The 17,139-nt window shown below is 37.8% G+C and overlaps 1 protein-coding gene across 1 annotated transcript in view; it reads right to left on the bottom strand.

The window, feature by feature from the left end:
* The window catches only part of CSMD1 (CUB and Sushi multiple domains 1), a 1,163,462-nt gene that overhangs the window by 41,972 nt on the left and 1,104,351 nt on the right, over positions 1-17,139 (bottom strand). Inside the window, exons 53-54 of the mRNA XM_061460659.1 lie at positions 14,693-14,866; positions 8,104-8,277 (exon numbers count right to left, since the gene is read on the bottom strand). Of these exons, the coding sequence (XP_061316643.1) occupies positions 8,104-8,277; positions 14,693-14,866 (348 nt within the window). The remainder of the gene's footprint in view (positions 1-8,103; positions 8,278-14,692; positions 14,867-17,139) is intronic.

Genomic DNA, 17,139 nt, shown 5'->3' with positions numbered 1-17,139 from the left:
TACAATAATGTACACAAAGCATTAGTAAGGCATTATCTGGACTGATGAAGAGACACAGTGGAAGAGGCCTACTTTTTATTTTCCTAAGGAGTAATAAAGCTACAGCCTCCTAATTGAAAGTATTCCCATAACGTTTTACAGTGAATTCTATGAAATAATTCACCGAAGTTACATTTACCTCACATTGTAACAGTTTAGTTTATACTTCAGTTTATTTCCATTTAATTAAACTTATTGTTATAACCTCATAGATATTATACATAAATCAGTCATGTGTAGGTTAAATAAACAAATGTTTCCTCCGGGATTTCACTGATGGAAGCAAATACCTTTTTACCTCCTGACTTTTTTTATGCCTATAGAAGAGGGAAAAATGCAAAGTCCTAAAATCTCACAGCTCTTTGGAAGTTGTTAAAGATTTGGGTGAAGAAGTTGTGTCTCTGTAGAGAAGTTGTGTCTCTGTACAGAAGTTGTGTCTCTGAACAACTCTGAAAATTCCTGCTTCTGGGGATATATATTTAAGAGTAGTATCGGGAGAAAAATGTTTTATTCTTTTTATATTATAAATTCTTTTGCACTGCTTTTTTCAATTATTACTAAGCACTGCCATCTGAGTTTAATTATTTCACTGGCAGTGTAAGTATCATTGTACAACAGGGACACAAGTGAAAGTCTGCAAAACAGGCCACTGACATGAAGTCTTGCCAAAGTATTGTTAGATCTGAATGAGCTCGTATGTCTGTATTCACAGTGCAATTCTGGGTTACAGAAACTAGCACAGCTCCCAGAAGCCATGCACACTGCATCCCAATTAACCCTGTTTCTTAGGCAATTAGATGTGGTGTAGTGCTGTGTAGATGCTGCTGTAAAGTTCCTGCTTTTGGAACTAGCCTGCATCCTCTGCATAGTTATAAGTTGCTGTATACAAACATATACTTAAACTCAGTTTCTCTACATATGTATATGCTTTCCTAAACATTTGAAGCTATGTCTGCATCAATATGAAGAATATCAGTACTTGTTCTCTGGCATGAAGTCATTTTGCTATTGTACTCTGTTACCCTCTCAACTAGAGTAAGTTTCTCTGAACTGCTCCTCAGGAATGGTCCTGCTTCCTATGCTACCCCCTGAACTCTTCTCTGAACAATTCCTGTGGATGTGCTCATTGGTTCAAATGAGAAAGTTACTGGAGACAGAGGCATATAAGTACCAATGCCTAGGCACAGTTTAGTTTGAATATATAGATACATTTAATTTCAAATGCAGAAGTGAATATTTGACAATCTATTTAGCTAAAATTGCTATTATACGGTAACAGTTTTGATCCCCAACTTCACAATAACACAGTAATAAGGTTGTATGGATTATCTGTATGGGTACAGAACTGAACTCAGGTTTTCTGAGACCTATGTCCATGCTCTAATCATTACATCATTTTTCAATGAAACTTCGTACCAAAAAGTAACTAGAACAAAATGATGCTTTTCCATTCTACTGATATCTACTTATTTTAGCAATCATCTTGATTACCAGCAAGAGCAGATCTTTCTTTAAATGATCGTTATAGGTAAAAAAGTATGGAAGTTAATTGTCTTTTATGACTGTAAAAATCTTCTGGAATAAACTCGCAAAAACCTTTAATAATTTAAAGGTGAATTAATATCAATTTAACGATATATTTAAAACTTTTCTGTATTAGAAATTTTATGCTGGTGCAACTAGGGTTCGTTGCAGTATTTACGTCGATCCACAGTAAATGTTTTGTAGCATGTTTAGTAGCCTACATTTAGTATTACCCACATTGTCTTAACTCAGTATAGAGCATTAGAAATTGATTACATGCAGCTTAAACAGTACATACTATTATAGTGAGATGTCATTCATGAAAACACAAAGATAGTGGAAATTTACATGTGAACACATATTACTGGACTTTTTTTTCTAGCTATAGGACAAGATTCATGTTGTTTGTCTACTTAACTTAGTTTCTTCTGAATTCTGATCAAAATTTCTTTTGTAAGAATCCTCCTCCATACAATTTATACTTTTAGCTTATTTTTCTGGTGGGATTTGTTGTTGGTCTTTTTTTGTTTGTTTGTTTGTTAGTATGTTTGTTTGTTTGTGTCCTGGGCTCATCAGTGGCAGTCATTTTTTTCTCCTTCCTAGTAGCCGGGGCAGTGCTGTGTTTTTTACTGTTGGCCTGGGAACAGCACTGATAACACCAATGTTTTTAGTTGCTACTCAAATGTTTAGTCTGACCAAGGACTTTCTGAGCCTCATGCTCTGCCAGGGAGGAGGCAAAGCCGGGAGGAAGCAGAGACAGGACACTTGACCCAAACTAGCCAAAGAGGTATTCCATACCACAGCACGTCATGCCCAGGATGTAACTGAGAGTTATCCAGAAGGGCTACTTCACTGCTCGGTTGGGCTGGGTATCGACGGGTGGTATTGTATTCTCTTCCCTTGTTATTTCCCTTATCATTATTATCATTGGTGGTAGCAGTAGTGATTTGTGTTATACCTTAGTTACTGGACTGTTCTTATCTCAACCCGTGGGAGTTACAGTCTTTTGATTCTCGTCCCCATCCCTCTGGGAGCTAGGGCCGGGGGGGAGGAATGGAGGGAGTGAGCAAGTGGGCTGCATGGGTTACTGACTGCACTTAAACCACGACAGTTTGATTTTTTTGTCTCAGAACAAAGTTTCTTGCTCTTTTACTTCTTTTCTCAGACCCTAGATGTTAAATACAAACTGGTTATACTTATAATGCCATGACTAAATAATGATTGTTCAGAATCAGTGAAAATAAGTTACAATAGTGCTTATAAAGGCATTAAAATTAAAAAAAAATCTGCATTAATTTTCATCTTAATTTCATTTATTTTCAATCACTTTGCTCCTACATGAATGTTATCACAGAAACAAAGACGTGAGTAAATTTGAAGACTGAAAATGATATATTTAAGAAAGACTGATATAATTAATTTCTGTAATGACATGCAGTATTTTCAAAATGTTTTATCCTTAAGCTTTTGCATTGAGAGCCACTAGAAAGCATAGGTGGCATTGGTGGTTTGTCCTTTGTTTCACTCTTCTTTGTAATAAATACTTGAAAACAGAATTGTCTGAATAGCAGTATTTCCAACTTTTTTTTCCTGGTTTGATTTTATTCAGGTAAGCAAAATAAAACAACATTAAAGCGATTAATTTGGGCTCATTAATTAATGGGCTATCAGTTGTGTGTATATCTCATTTGGGAGTTGTGAGAACTCCAGAATACTGGAATGTACTCAGGATAGTCAATGCTTATTTTATTTCTAGATCAAAGTACAGACTGTTTTATTTAAAAATAAACAGTGAAATGCTGCATAGACAAAAATCTTTACAAATAAAAATAGTAAAATAAACAGTGAAATTACATTTTAGAATTTGTTCAAAAGAAAGAACAAAAATGTTTGTTCCATGGCAATTTAGTGAAAATCATTATTATTGGACTAAAATATACCCTGGCTTAGTTGAAACAGGGTCCTGGGTTCAGCAGTAGCAGTCATTTTTCTCCTTCTTGGTAGCTGGTGCAGTGCAGTGTTTTGACTTTCAGCTCGGGAACAGAGCTGACAACAACGATGTTTTGGTTTGGCCAAGGACTTTGTGAGCCTCATGCTCTGCCAGGGAGGAGGGGAAGCCGGGAGGAAGCAGAGACAAGACACCTGACCCAAGCTAGCCAAAGAGGTATTCTATACCACAGCACGTCATGCCCAGGAGGTAACTGGGAGTTAGCCGGAAGGGCTGGGTGACTGCAGGGTTGGAGGAGGTATGGGTTGGTGCTTGGTCAGGCTGGGGGGGGGCGAGTTATCGGTTGGCTGGTGGTGAGGTGTTGTATTCTCTTCCCTTGTTATTTCCTCTATCATTATTATTATTGGTGGTAGCAGTAGTGATTTGTGTTATACCTTAGTTACTAAACTGTTCTTATCTCAACCCGTGGGAGTTGCGTTCTTTTTGACTCTCCGTCCAGTGAGTGAACGAGTTGTCTGGTTTGGTTTAAACCACGACAAACAGAACATTAAAACTAACTGGACAAATTCTTCTAATTTTAATATTGGAATATTCTATTAGAAGAAAAAACTGAAGAATATTGGAAATCTATCACATTATTGAAGATTTTGCACATGCATGAATAAAATTTTCAAAAAATTCTCCCCATTCTATGGATTACTCAAACCTGTCTCTAGGTTTAACTTTTAAGAACCACTCACGATAGCATTCACAACAGCTGTCCCTTTTATTAGCGCAGTTGAGGTTATTAAAATAACACAAAATAAAATATAACTGCTTAAAAGTAAAACATTGGTTTAATGGGTAAGCCTGCCAAGTTCGCTTCTGAAAACCCAGTATTAGAAATTAAGAAAAAAGAACTTTGTTTCATGAAGATATGCTGCCCAAAAGCTACCCAAAAGCAATTCTAAGTGAATTATCTTTGAAACACACCAGGAATAGAAAAACTTAATTCTTCATGCATACCAGAAATATTGATTGTTCAAGGAATATAATAGAGACCCAAAGTATCAATTTGTCTGTGTGATACAGTGTTCTCATTCTTGTACCAGTAGTATCTGTTTAGCCAACTCAGTGATGAATAAAATACAGGATAATCACTCACTGCACAGCTTAAACATGTACTCTCTGCAACAAAGTTCTTGCTTCATATGTGAAGTCTAATCAAACAATTATGCAAGAGAATGCTATCCATCAAGCTAAAAAGTAAACAAGATTATGCCTACAGTGCAATTTAACATTAGCTATGGATTTTTAAGTGCATATATATATATATATATATATATACACATGTGTTGTTGCTAAAGAGGGCTGCAGTAAGGATTACTTTAGAAAAGAAATTGAGTTGGCCAGCATACAGAAGTAAGGCAGTAGTTTCCCTGATTGCCTTTCACCCTGGAGACTCAGTTGTAAATCACAGTGAGAGTAGACAGAGATTGCTTTCTCTCAATGACAGCTGTCAAGCGTTACATGGGAAATAAATTCTGGCACTCTCAATTTAGTCTGCTGAGAAAAGCAGGAGAATGCTTCAAGTTTGCCCTGATGTCTTTGGAACCTCATACTGAATAGATTCAAACCCTTGAGGACAAAGAAGTGAAAAGACTATGTCAGGGTCCTTTAGGCAGTTTTCTGTTAAAAAGTTGAATTATCATCAAAAAGTACATAATTCACAGCATTTCATCTCTTGTTCTCACTCTTTCTTGCTTTTCCCCACCCTCCCCCCCCCGACAGTAACAATTTAAATTTTAAATTTTTCATGTCTGCTCAACAGCGTTTTTAAACTTTTTTATTTGAAAAGTACTGCATTAATGTTGGTGTCTAGAACACGTACAGGGACTGGCACTCACAGTGACTAAGAGTAGAAAATTCACTCTGACTTTATCACAAAGCTTGTGAAAGCACGTTTACAAAATTGTCTACAGAAGTTTAGTGCAAATCAAAAATACACAACAAGAATTTCTTAGGGAAGTAAAGCAAAAAAAAACAACACAACAAAACAATAAAAAACCTCTTCAACTTACAGCTTCACTTTACTAAAGTCTCAAATACCTGGGAGGCTGATATTTTGTTATTTTTTTATTGGGGGCCATTGGAGAGTGATTTTATTGTAATTCTGCCGTGGAAATCGTAAACCTACAATATTTATTTAGGAAGCAGACTGTTTCATGGTTTTATATATATTATTAAAATCTATCCAAAATCTAAGGTTTTGAAATTGTTTCTGATGACCAAAGAAATTTTCACTGTTGTTTATGCATATAAATGTTGCTGATCTTAGTGCAAATTAACACTAATAATTTGCTAAATAACACCATGGTATAAACAAGACCTTAATAGATTACTAGATTCAATGAAGAATATAGATCATATTTGTTTGCTTTTTAGATTAAAAACTAAGACACATCACTTTTGTGTCCCAAAATATTTGCCATTATTATAAACATGCCTTCCTATATTTGGAAACATTGGAATAACTGTAAGGGTCCTAATTATTTTTAATTTTTTTTTAAATCTTCAGAGTCTTTGCATTATTTTTATTTTTTTCTCTTTCACTGTCACTTGTTTTCCTTTTAATAAATGTACTTGAGTTCAATATAAATCGCTGAGTAAATCATCTCATAAATGGCACTGAATTTAAGTAAAACTATGCAATCTCTGCCCATGACAGTCAAATAGAGCAGATCCAGATTGCACCTACAAGACCTTCAGAAAACTAGATATGTGAAAAAAATGGGTATTTTCAACAAATAAACGTAACTTCAGTGCTTCACAAATGAGACAGAGGAGTTTGTTCATTAAACTCTAGCAAAACAAAATGGTATAAAAGGGGCGGGGCAAGTACATGAGTATAAAGAGGAAGAGTTTGCTAACTCACATTTCTCCATTCCAATAATTATATCTCTATGCTTGTTAGCTCACTTGAATAACTTTGGAGGGTAGTGACTGAGGGAATTGCCATCTCTGAGTTGTTTTAATGAGAATGAAAGATCTAATTCCGCACACACTGAGCTTGAAATTACACCAGCTATCTCTGAAAAAATATGATGAGCTAATCACCAAAGATAATTACTATTCTTAAAACAGCCACTGTAATACAATATGATTCTTAATAAACCAACAGGTGGAGATAATGAAGCCACCAGTAGCTTAAGTTAACTTTTTTAACACGTTTTTTAGTCCCAGTGTTAGTACCCTTACAACAACTTCGCTGACTGCAATTTACTTAGGCACATGAAAGAGAAGTTACAAAGCACGAAAAGCATATTACTTACATTGATTTAACTTTTAAGTGATCATTCTTCCAGTGAAAGAAAATACTCAAGAAATGCTTATCAGCATTGTATTTCTGGAAACATTATTTTATCTGCTTTAGTATTAACCCCTTTTCCAGCAAGCTAACTTGGATCTGGAGTGTCTAACCAGGGAGCACAACAGAATTCCAGGCTTGTATTCTGAATAATTAGCTCAATTACAGTCCATTTCTGTCTGGAGCCTTCAGAAAAAGGCATATACAGGATCTCAAAAACTTTTTCCCAAGCTTTTGAGATCTTTCAGTAGATGTTACATGGTTTACCTCATGTCCTCCTTTTCACCTCTCTTGACAATTTTCATCTGTGTTAAAGCCAGAAGATAATTCAATCTGCCTCAGTGATTCAGAATAAAACATTTCACAGTATCATAAAATGACATAAAAAAAATTACCAATATGAAATGATTTTAGTGGTTTGATAGAGGTGTAACAGAACGAAGATTTTGTAATAACTCCATATTCTGCAACAATAGCCATAGATTGAGGGAAATAAGTAAGAACAGTGGCCATGAATGGAAATAGAAACAACAGGGTGACTTCAGAGACTTGTTTCCCTTTGATCTTACTTACACTGCATTTTTTAATTACTTTTGCCCTTTCCTAATATGCACTTCAGAACACGAACCCTTGCTTCATTCTTATCTCTCAAACATCTACATCTTACTCAGAGCAGACTAGCAATCAAGTTCAGCTATGCCTTTGCAAAAAAGCAATCAGAATTTAATGCTACTTTACCAGTTATTTCTGGAGAAAGAAAAGTGAAGTTTCACATGTAGAAAAGTCATTAAAATCTCTCAGGTACTGCTAGCAAATTGAGAGGAATTAATAGTGTCTTGATGAATGAATATTCATTTGCATAAGAGTTTTAATAGGAGTAATAGACTATCTATGGAAACTGTACTCTAGTGCACCTAATTCAAGCTAGATAGCCAACTGTGATTTATTAATGTAATATAACTTTTGTGATGCAAAGTACACTTTACATATCACATATACAGACATAAATGACATGCTAAGAATTGCAGTCTGAGAACTTTGAGGCAAAATACTGAAAAGCTTAGGCTTCCTCAATACTCAGCCTGAAGTCCATTTTCCGATATAGAAATGCAAAAACTCAAGTAAAGGTGGCAATAAGCAACTAAAGGTCAGGTTTCTGAATTATATCCCAATATTCTGAAGGCACAGCAAAAGATCTTGCCTGAAATAAGTCATTGGAAAGCAGAAAATGTATGAGGTTTCTTACCTCGGCAGCTGGGTAAAGGGCTACTCCACTGCCCATTGCTCCGGCACTGTGCTCGAGATGCCCCCTGAAGTAAGTAGCCGGTGTTGCAAGTAAAATTTACAACATCATTTAAATTGAATTCACTGCCATTAGTCATTCCATGAGCTGGGTTCCCAGGATGTCCACATGTGATCGCTGTTAAAAGAAAAAAACCCAACAGGCTAGCATTCAATTGAAAGGTACTGGGTTCCACGGAGTCGCTTACAGGCTTGAGTTCCTTTGTTGTGTTTTTTAATTGTTGTACTTGTTTTGTTTTGGTTTTCTTTTCTTCTGATTTTTTCTGTTATATTTATAAAGGAAATTTAAGAAAAAGTAGGACACATTTATTCAGAATTCTTAAGTGCCAGGAGAAAAATCTACATTTTTCAATAAAACTTTCAGAATCTACTTTTTATCTTATGCTGAAAGTTGTAATATAAATATTGATACATATTTTTCCATTTGACACCCACCTGATATGTATTAGATCTTAAAAAATGTAGAGTTCACTATGATTCATACTAATGCAAATAAAATATTTTTTCCCTGAAAGCTTTAAAATGTAGTAGAGCCAAACAAATCAAATTTGATGTACTGCTTCAGACAATTCTGGAGTTCTGAAGAACTCCTCTTTCAAAGTTCTTAAGCTGCTTTGCTGAAGAAGTGATCCTTTTAAGCAGATTTTCTTATGGCAATAGAGAAATCGTTGGGAGTAAATTTTTCTCGTTATGTGTATTACATGTGTTGATTAAGCTTGAATTATACTTAAAAAAATACACGTTATGGTCAAGCTCTAGCTTTTCACATGACAAACCAATAAAATAGTACAGAGAAATACAGAAAAGCATAGATACTGACAACATAATGACACTGACAACCAGAATGTGTATATATATATGTATAAACACATACAATTTTTCAACATTGTGTTGGTGATATTTATCATACTCAAATAAATATCCTATGCACATTTATCTTTAGATATATCCTTTTGTGGTTTGTTTTTCTCTTTTTTTTTTCCTTTTTTAAATTGAAGAATCATGTGAAAAATAATTTAAATGTGTTTATTACATACAGAGTTCAACTGTGAAACATTCTTTTCAAGACTACCTGAACTTAGGGAATTAAACTGGACACCTTCCCATATACAGACTTATGCATTTACACTTAAATTTTTCAAATAAATCTACTTACATCACTTGAATCCTTTCTGTACTATTTCATTTTCAGCATTTTAAGACGAAAGCCAAAACAGCAGAATAAAGTCTTACTACATGCACAGGATCAACTTTATTCTAGCAGTTGTTTCATTTTCTCAACTGCTACAGATGATTAAGTTTTAATAAATAAAACAATTTCCAGGGCATAATACATCTGTTAACATAGTTCCCATATAAAAACCTATTAAGAAAAAAATTCTGTTACCTTACACTTTCTGCCGTTTCATGAACAAATTATATGACATAGGTTTTAACAACATAAAATTTAGGTCTCTTGTAAAAAGTCTGATAACGAAGGGTAATTCTGTTCAGTTGCCCATTTCAACAGAAGCATACTTCTAGTATGACTACTCAGCCAGCTTGTATTTAGACCTCATTACTATTAACAGGATTCTGTCTTCTGTAATGCTTTCCAGAAATTAAAGAGCTTAGATGCTCTTAATCACTGCATCTAGTTCTGCCACTGCTCCATTGCAGTTACTAGATATCACTGACCTGTTGACTGATCAACATTGCAATGGCTGGGTTTATAGAGTAGACAGTACTTTAAAGCATTTTTATTTTTTAAGAAAAAGCAAAGTAGATAATTTTGGCATTATTGTGTTTTCAATCACCAGGCTTTTATGCAATCAATTTAATAGTTTACCATAGCAGTAGCCAAGACACTTCAAATAAAGGTTAGCACTGTTGGTTTTGTATCATCTAAATAATGAATTATAAATTCTCTCCGGCATCTTAATATAAATAACTGCCCTATGCATGCACGCACATGCATGCTTGTGTACCCACACATACACTAAATGTGTCATGGGAAAACAGATGCACTTAAAACGTCTGAAATTAATACTCACTAAGGAATTACACTTTTGCCTATTATACTGCAAAAAGATCAACCCACTTAATGTAATATAACTCTCAAATATATACTCCAGTCTTTAACATGGTGCCTTTCTTAGACCCTGGAGATTCCCACCTCACCACAGAAAGTATGTAACCCAGAAAAAAATAGCAGTAGTACTGACAGTACTTGGACAAGCGAAAAAGTCAGGTCTAACTTCCCAGCTATATAACAAAGCTTGTGTTTTGGCCATCATCAATACAGTACATATTTTTATTAAAATAAAATAATATTTTTTAAATAATTTTCAATATTTTAATTTTAAAAGTTAATCACAAGAACTAATCAGACACCTTAATATTTCCTGTTAAATCTCAATAGCCAGCAAGTGAAAAGATCTTTCAGAAAGTATCTGGCTAAATTGTGGTCCAACTGATTATCCAATTGTCCTGGGTTCAGCAGTAGCAGTCATGTTTCTCCTCCTTGGTAGCTGGTGCAGTGCAGTGTTTTGACTTTCGGCTCGGGAACAGAGCTGATAACAAGGATGTTTTGGTTTGGCCAAGGACTTTGTGAGCCTCATGCTCTGCCAGGGAGGAGGGGAAGCCAGGAGGAAGCAGAGACAGGACACCTGACCCAAACTGACCAAAGAGGTATTCCATACCACAGCACGTCATGCCCAGGAGGTAACTGGGAGTTAGCCGGAAGGGCTGGGAGACGGCAGGGTTGGAGGAGGTATCGGTCGGAGCTTGGTCAGGCTTGGGGGGCGAGTTATTGGTCAGCTGGTGCTGAGGTGTTGTATTCTCTTCCCTTGTTATTTCCTTTATCATTATTATCATTGGTGGTAGCAGTAGTGATTTGTGTTATACCTTAGTTACTAAACTGTTCTTATCTCAACCCGTGGGAGTTGCATTCTTTTGATTCTCCTCTCCGTCCCTCCGAGAGCAGGGGGAGGGCAAGAAAGGGGGGGAAGTGAGCGAACGAATTACCTGACTGGGTTTAAACCACGACAGTTCTTTTTGGCGCCCAACGTGGGGCACGAAGGGTTGAGATAACGACAGATTTGACTGGATTAATAGTCATTCGTCACAATGCTGATTTATTTGGTATCAGAGTTGTTCTTCTTGATCTCACAGCTTCAGACCGTTGTAACTTACGTAGAGCCGGTATTTGCTGTGATAGTGTTTATCAAGTGTGGGGCCTGGGCTAAGGTTCTTGTCTCACTGTGCTTTATGGCAATGGCTTGTAATACGGGTGGGCTCCAGCAGCAGGGCGGGACGGACGTGGCCGTGGACTTGTACCTGGCCGTCCGGCTGCTCTTCACCGTCCTGGCCCTCACCCTACTCTCCATCTTCGTGAGGCTGCGGGGAACTGAGGGGGAGCGGCCCCGGGAGCCGGCGGCTGCTGAAGCGGCCCGGAGGAGCGGCCCCGGGGACCAAGCGGCGGCGGGAGCGGGGCCGGAGGCCGCCAGGGGACGGCTGCGGGTGGAAGAGGTCGGGGCGGTCGAGGAGCAGAAGGAAGCGGCTGCCGAGCAGCGGGAGAAGGCGGCGGAGGAGCCGAGCCCCTCGGAGGAGCCGAGCCTCGCGGCCGAGCCCAGCCCCGCGACGGCCGAGAGCATTCCCCGGAAGCCGCCCGCCGAGCCCCAGGAGGATGCAGGAGACCACGCAGCATTTCCCAGCAAGGCAGAGGAGGAAGAGCTGGACTCAGGAAAAGAGAAGCCGGTGGTGGGAGAGCCGGCAAGCACAGCAGCTACACCAGCCCCAGTGACAAGCACAGCAGCATCGTTTGAGAGTTCTGAAGGCTCTGAATGGCCTTTGGGTACCCTTGGGACCTGCCTGCTGATTGTGATGGGGATCAGCATGTTGGCACACACACAGACTGTGTTCTACCCACAACCATTTTGTCTGATCTCAAAAGTTAAGCAGAGTCAGGTTTGGGTCTTGTCTGGGGTTAGACGACAATATAGGGGGACCAAGAGGTTTTCCCCAAGGCTGGACAGCCAGGAGTGGCAGGGTGTGTGTGACAGTATGGGCAAGTATCTAGTCCACTGGGCCCCTCCAGTGCTTTGGAAGCATCAGAGATGGAAGGCAGCTGTATGGAGTTCCCAGCAACAAGCTGCAGAAACTGCTGAAGGGGACAGTGAATTATTTTAAACCTGGTGTGCCCATGGCACTTCAGGCCATCAGAGCAGAGATGCAACACAGAGATGGACTCATGATCGAGGGGTGGACTTAACAATGGACACTATTGCCCAGGTTATTCACGAGTGTGAACACTGCACACAGTCTCTCCTGCTCTGGAAGACTATTACAAGAGATGGAGCCTGACATGGACCAGATGGACGCAGCAGCTTTATAGGGACTGGTCCATGCACTAAGATAAGAGTGCACCGAGATAAGAGTGATGGTATATTGAAAATGTGGGATCTGAGCATGACGTGAATGGTATGGAATAAGGGGTGGATAATGTCCTGGGTTCAGCAGTAGCAGTCATGTTTCTCCTCCTTGGTAGCTGGTGCAGTGCAGTGTTTTGACTTTCGGCTCGGGAACAGAGCTGATAACAAGGATGTTTTGGTTTGGCCAAGGACTTTGTGAGCCTCATGCTCTGCCAGGGAGGAGGGGAAGCCAGGAGGAAGCAGAGACAGGACACCTGACCCAAACTGACCAAAGAGGTATTCCATACCACAGCACGTCATGCCCAGGAGGTAACTGGGAGTTAGCCGGAAGGGCTGGGGGACTGCAGGGTTGGAGGAGGTATCGGTCGGAGCTTGGTCAGGCTTGGGGGGCGAGTTATCGGTCAGCTGGTGCTGAGGTGTTGTATTCTCTTCCCTTGTTATTTCCTTTATCATTATTATCATTGGTGGTAGCAGTAGTGATCTGTGTTATACCTTAGTTACTAAACTGTTCTTATCTCAACCCGTGGGAGTTGCATTCTTTTGATTCTCCTCTCCGTCCCTCCGAGAGCAGGGGGAGGGCAAGAAAGGGGGGGAAGTGAGCGAACGAATTACCTGACTGGGTTTAAACCAGGACACCAATAAAGAGATAGGGAAACACCTGAGTGTCACAAATCATGCGAGATAAAGGAGGCTGACACTCATGTGAGACTAAGAAGCTGAAGTAGTAACAGGTGGGGTACTCTGAATATTTAGATAATTTCTGAACATTACAATGTCTAGTACTTACAACTCTGAAATTTCTTTCAAAGCCGATCAGAAAAATAAAAAGACACATGATCTTCTGTAAAAATCTCACAAAATTAAGACCAATTTGTGACAAATTTTGAGGGGCACAGCCCATAACTTCTTCCTGGTACCTTTACCATATATCTAGTTCCTGATCCACCACTGCTCACTCAGAAGGCCATTTCAGTATAACATTAGAGAGCGTTCTCTAGCATTAATAAACAGTATGTTTTCACTTTCCATCCTAGAAATAACAAAGCCGATTTAAAAAAAAAAAAAAGAAAAAAGAAAAAAGAAAGAAAAAAATCATCTTGCATGACTTTTTAGTCTGGCAGAATTATAAGCAAAAGAAAACCATGCTGCAACGGAAAAAATCAGGCAATCTGTAATGACAGAATTTGCTGCCAGTTATTCTTAAAACAGTAATGATAACATCAATTCAGGAAGAAACAGATTCTATATCCCTCCCCCCAACCCTCAGCTTTGCCCCTTTCCTTTGAGGGGATTTTGTTCACTGCATGGTAAAATTAATCTACTAAAAGTAATACTGCTAGGTGGTGGCATTTCTCCTTTGATTAATATAAATCACTTGAAAATATAAATAGGATTTTAAAAGGACAATGTGACTTGGTAGAAATTTTCTGCAGCTAAGAAGGTAAATAGGGAACATTTTAAAATCTAATGATTTATCAGTAAAATATTTTCTCAGAAATGAAACAAAAATACTAACATGGATTGAACAGAAAAGCTGATCATCTCAGTGACTATGTTTAGACAAAAAGTACCTCTGTCTGAATTGCAGACGTCTCAAAAAAACTGCAAAATTGAAATAGTTGATATAAATGCTTCATTAAAAAGAATAAACGTGGTATTAGGGGGGTTACTTGGAAAAATGGGCAGTCATCAAAACAGTGCAGATAAACAGTATTTCAGCTTTACCTAATAAACAATGAAAATAGATTAAGGGATTTGGGTATTCCTGCTGAAAAAATAGGGAAGAGGCTTAGTAAGCCCACACTTGACATAGAATTTATGCCGAGAGAGAGAGATAAACAAAATTATACAGTTGCAGCCTGTTGTTCAATGCTCTTCACTGCCTATGTCATCCTGTTTCTGAAACAACAAAATCCAGAAATTACCAGATATAGTTATTCAGCCTGTGCCAGAGTACAAACGGGATTAGATTATCATAATGACTCTTGTAATTAAAAACAGGTCCAATAAATATCCGATCTGAACTCTTCATTCAAACAACTCTGAACATCCAATCCACTGTTAATTTCAATTACATTTAAAATAATAGCAATGATTAAGTGAAAAATTAATGATACTTACGGACACAAACAGGAGTTTGTCCAGACCACTTGTGATCCTGCAGGCAAATTCTGACAGATGTACCAACAAGTCGAAAGCCAGGATTACACTGGTAAACTACAGTATCGCGATAACTGAAACCATCTCCACTAATATGACCATTTACAATTGGGTCTGGAGAACCACAGTGACCAGCTACAATAGAAGAACAGCCCATCAAACTCATATATTCTTATAAACCTTGTCAACATTATAAGAATGCTGATAGGAAAATAAAAGTTCAACCTTGCTTTCAATAAACAATATATTAGACTCTGCACTGTACAGATCAAGTTCTGAGATGCAAAAACTACATATGATATTTCTACTTCTTTTAGGGTGAAGTGATACTTAAACAGCTTAACTTTTCATTTGTATAGTTTCTGCAGATACTGTTGCAGAAATGACATATTTGTCAAAAGAATGTCTGGAAAATGTAAATTACAAATGCCTGAAATTACAAATCAGTTTAATTGCTAGAAAACAGATAATTTCAGGATTCCCCCCCCCCCCCCCCCCCCAGTAAGGTTTCTTTGTTCCTGAGAGAAGCTTGAATTAAAAGGCCTTTAAATCTCAAATTCATTCTATTCTTTCATCATGGAATTCTGATTTCTCTTATTCATGATTTGCCTTGGACTTTGTAGATCTCTACTAATAAATTAAACATGGTTGAGACTATTATCTGGCAGAGGCCAAGCAGCATAGAGCAGTCTACATCTATAAAATGAAAATCTCTTGCCCTCCAAACCAGCACAGCTGGTAGCAAGCTGCCTACCAGGATCAGTACTGCTGTAAGCTAACTGGATCACTTCTTGGAAATTGTCTTGCAGACTTGTAGTCAAAAACATGTCTAGGCATTGTTATAATGAACTAACAGGAGAGATGATCAAGTGTCATGCTGCTCATTACCATGTCCTGGTGCTGTTATTTTATTTGAACATAGTCCTTGTTACTATACATATCAAGAAACAACTGATTTCTTACTAGTAGGTCTTCAGACATTAGCAGACAGTTCCTAAGACTGCAACCAAATGTAAATAAACAGATAAATCTGTGGGATCACAGTCAGCCTTCTGCCTTTACAAGAGTTGTTTCAGATATGTATACATATCCCACTCAGCTGTATTAGCTAATTTAGTCCCCTATTTATATTTATTAGAAATTTTCTGCTGTCTAAATAAATGCCTGTGAAAAGCAGGTTTCTACACAGACTTGAAAGAAAAAAATAAGTACGTCTTCAGCTAAGTATATCTTGTTACACTGAAATATTTCCTAACATTCAAGTCTAGCTTCTACAGTGAAGTTCATGTTTATTTATTAATGGTTTTTAGTAATTGTAGACAGTGTTTTCATTCTGTTCACTTTCTCAAATGATAATCACCTTTATTTTATTTTCAGTTGATTTTTAGGTAAACTGGTATCTTTAATGCCATTTCTGTGCTTATAAATTCATATTCATATCAAAGTTAAAACTCTTCTTTATGCTGCTTTCCAGTTTGGTCAGAACACTTTGAAACAGCCACCTTTTCAGATAGGTGAAGGCATGGAAAGGAAGGAATGTCTACAAGCACTGTTTCCTTCTTAGTTATATCAGCTGCATTCAAACAATATGGGATGCATTACTCCAGGGTAATAGTACTCATGTCACAAAGGAAGCCTTTCCTAGGATACAAAAATCAGTGTACTCAGATGGCCTGAAATCAAATTGATTCTACACAGACAATGGGTAACATAAAGTGATACCTATTTCATCTACAGCTGTCCTGAACTATACTGATGCATGTACAGTATAGGTAAAAAGCATCTCTGAGTCATTATCATTCCCTTGAAATGGAAAGGCTCATTCAGAGCTCCCTGGATGTTTGCCTCCTGATTTTCACAGGCTTCAGGTAAGTCCTAAAGGCACCTCTGAAATAAATTTGGAGCATGCTGTCCTTGAAATTTAGGAATACACACTTGGTGGCATTCACATCATCTAGCTTTAAAATTTAAGAATTTGCCTTTCCTGAATAGCTCTCTGGAGGAGCCTGCATAGCTCCACTGACCTTGTTGGGAATTTAGGATCTTAGAGTGTGTGAGAGAATGTCGAGAGGCAGGAAGTGGTTTAGTAACAGACACACAACCCTCTGCAGTGTGTGTGTGGTAACTCAAATTTAGATTTTTCACCCTTAGAACTGTGCAGTATTATTGGCACTATAGAGTTTGTCAGAACTTGAAATTAGCAAAGACTAAATAATCATTAACAATGTTCCAGCTTTAAATGTGATATTTTTTGTCTAGTGAAGTAGACACTGATGCATTTAACTGTTCTAAGCCCAGGGCTGCATTCAACAATATAATTAATAAAATAAAAAACAGTCCATCAAATATTCTTAGAAAAACACTTGGGAAGTATCACAAGACAAGCTTTGCTCTTATTGCAGTAATAG

This window comes from Pezoporus flaviventris, unplaced genomic scaffold (assembly GCF_033815535.1).
Source record: "Pezoporus flaviventris isolate CSIRO_AGI_PZ_B2104156 unplaced genomic scaffold, CSIRO_AGI_Pfla_v1 ptg000031l, whole genome shotgun sequence".
Classification (NCBI taxonomy): domain Eukaryota; kingdom Metazoa; phylum Chordata; class Aves; order Psittaciformes; family Psittacidae; genus Pezoporus; species Pezoporus flaviventris.
The sequence above is the reverse complement of the archived record's forward strand: the minus strand, read 5'-3'. Positions and strand labels throughout refer to the sequence as shown.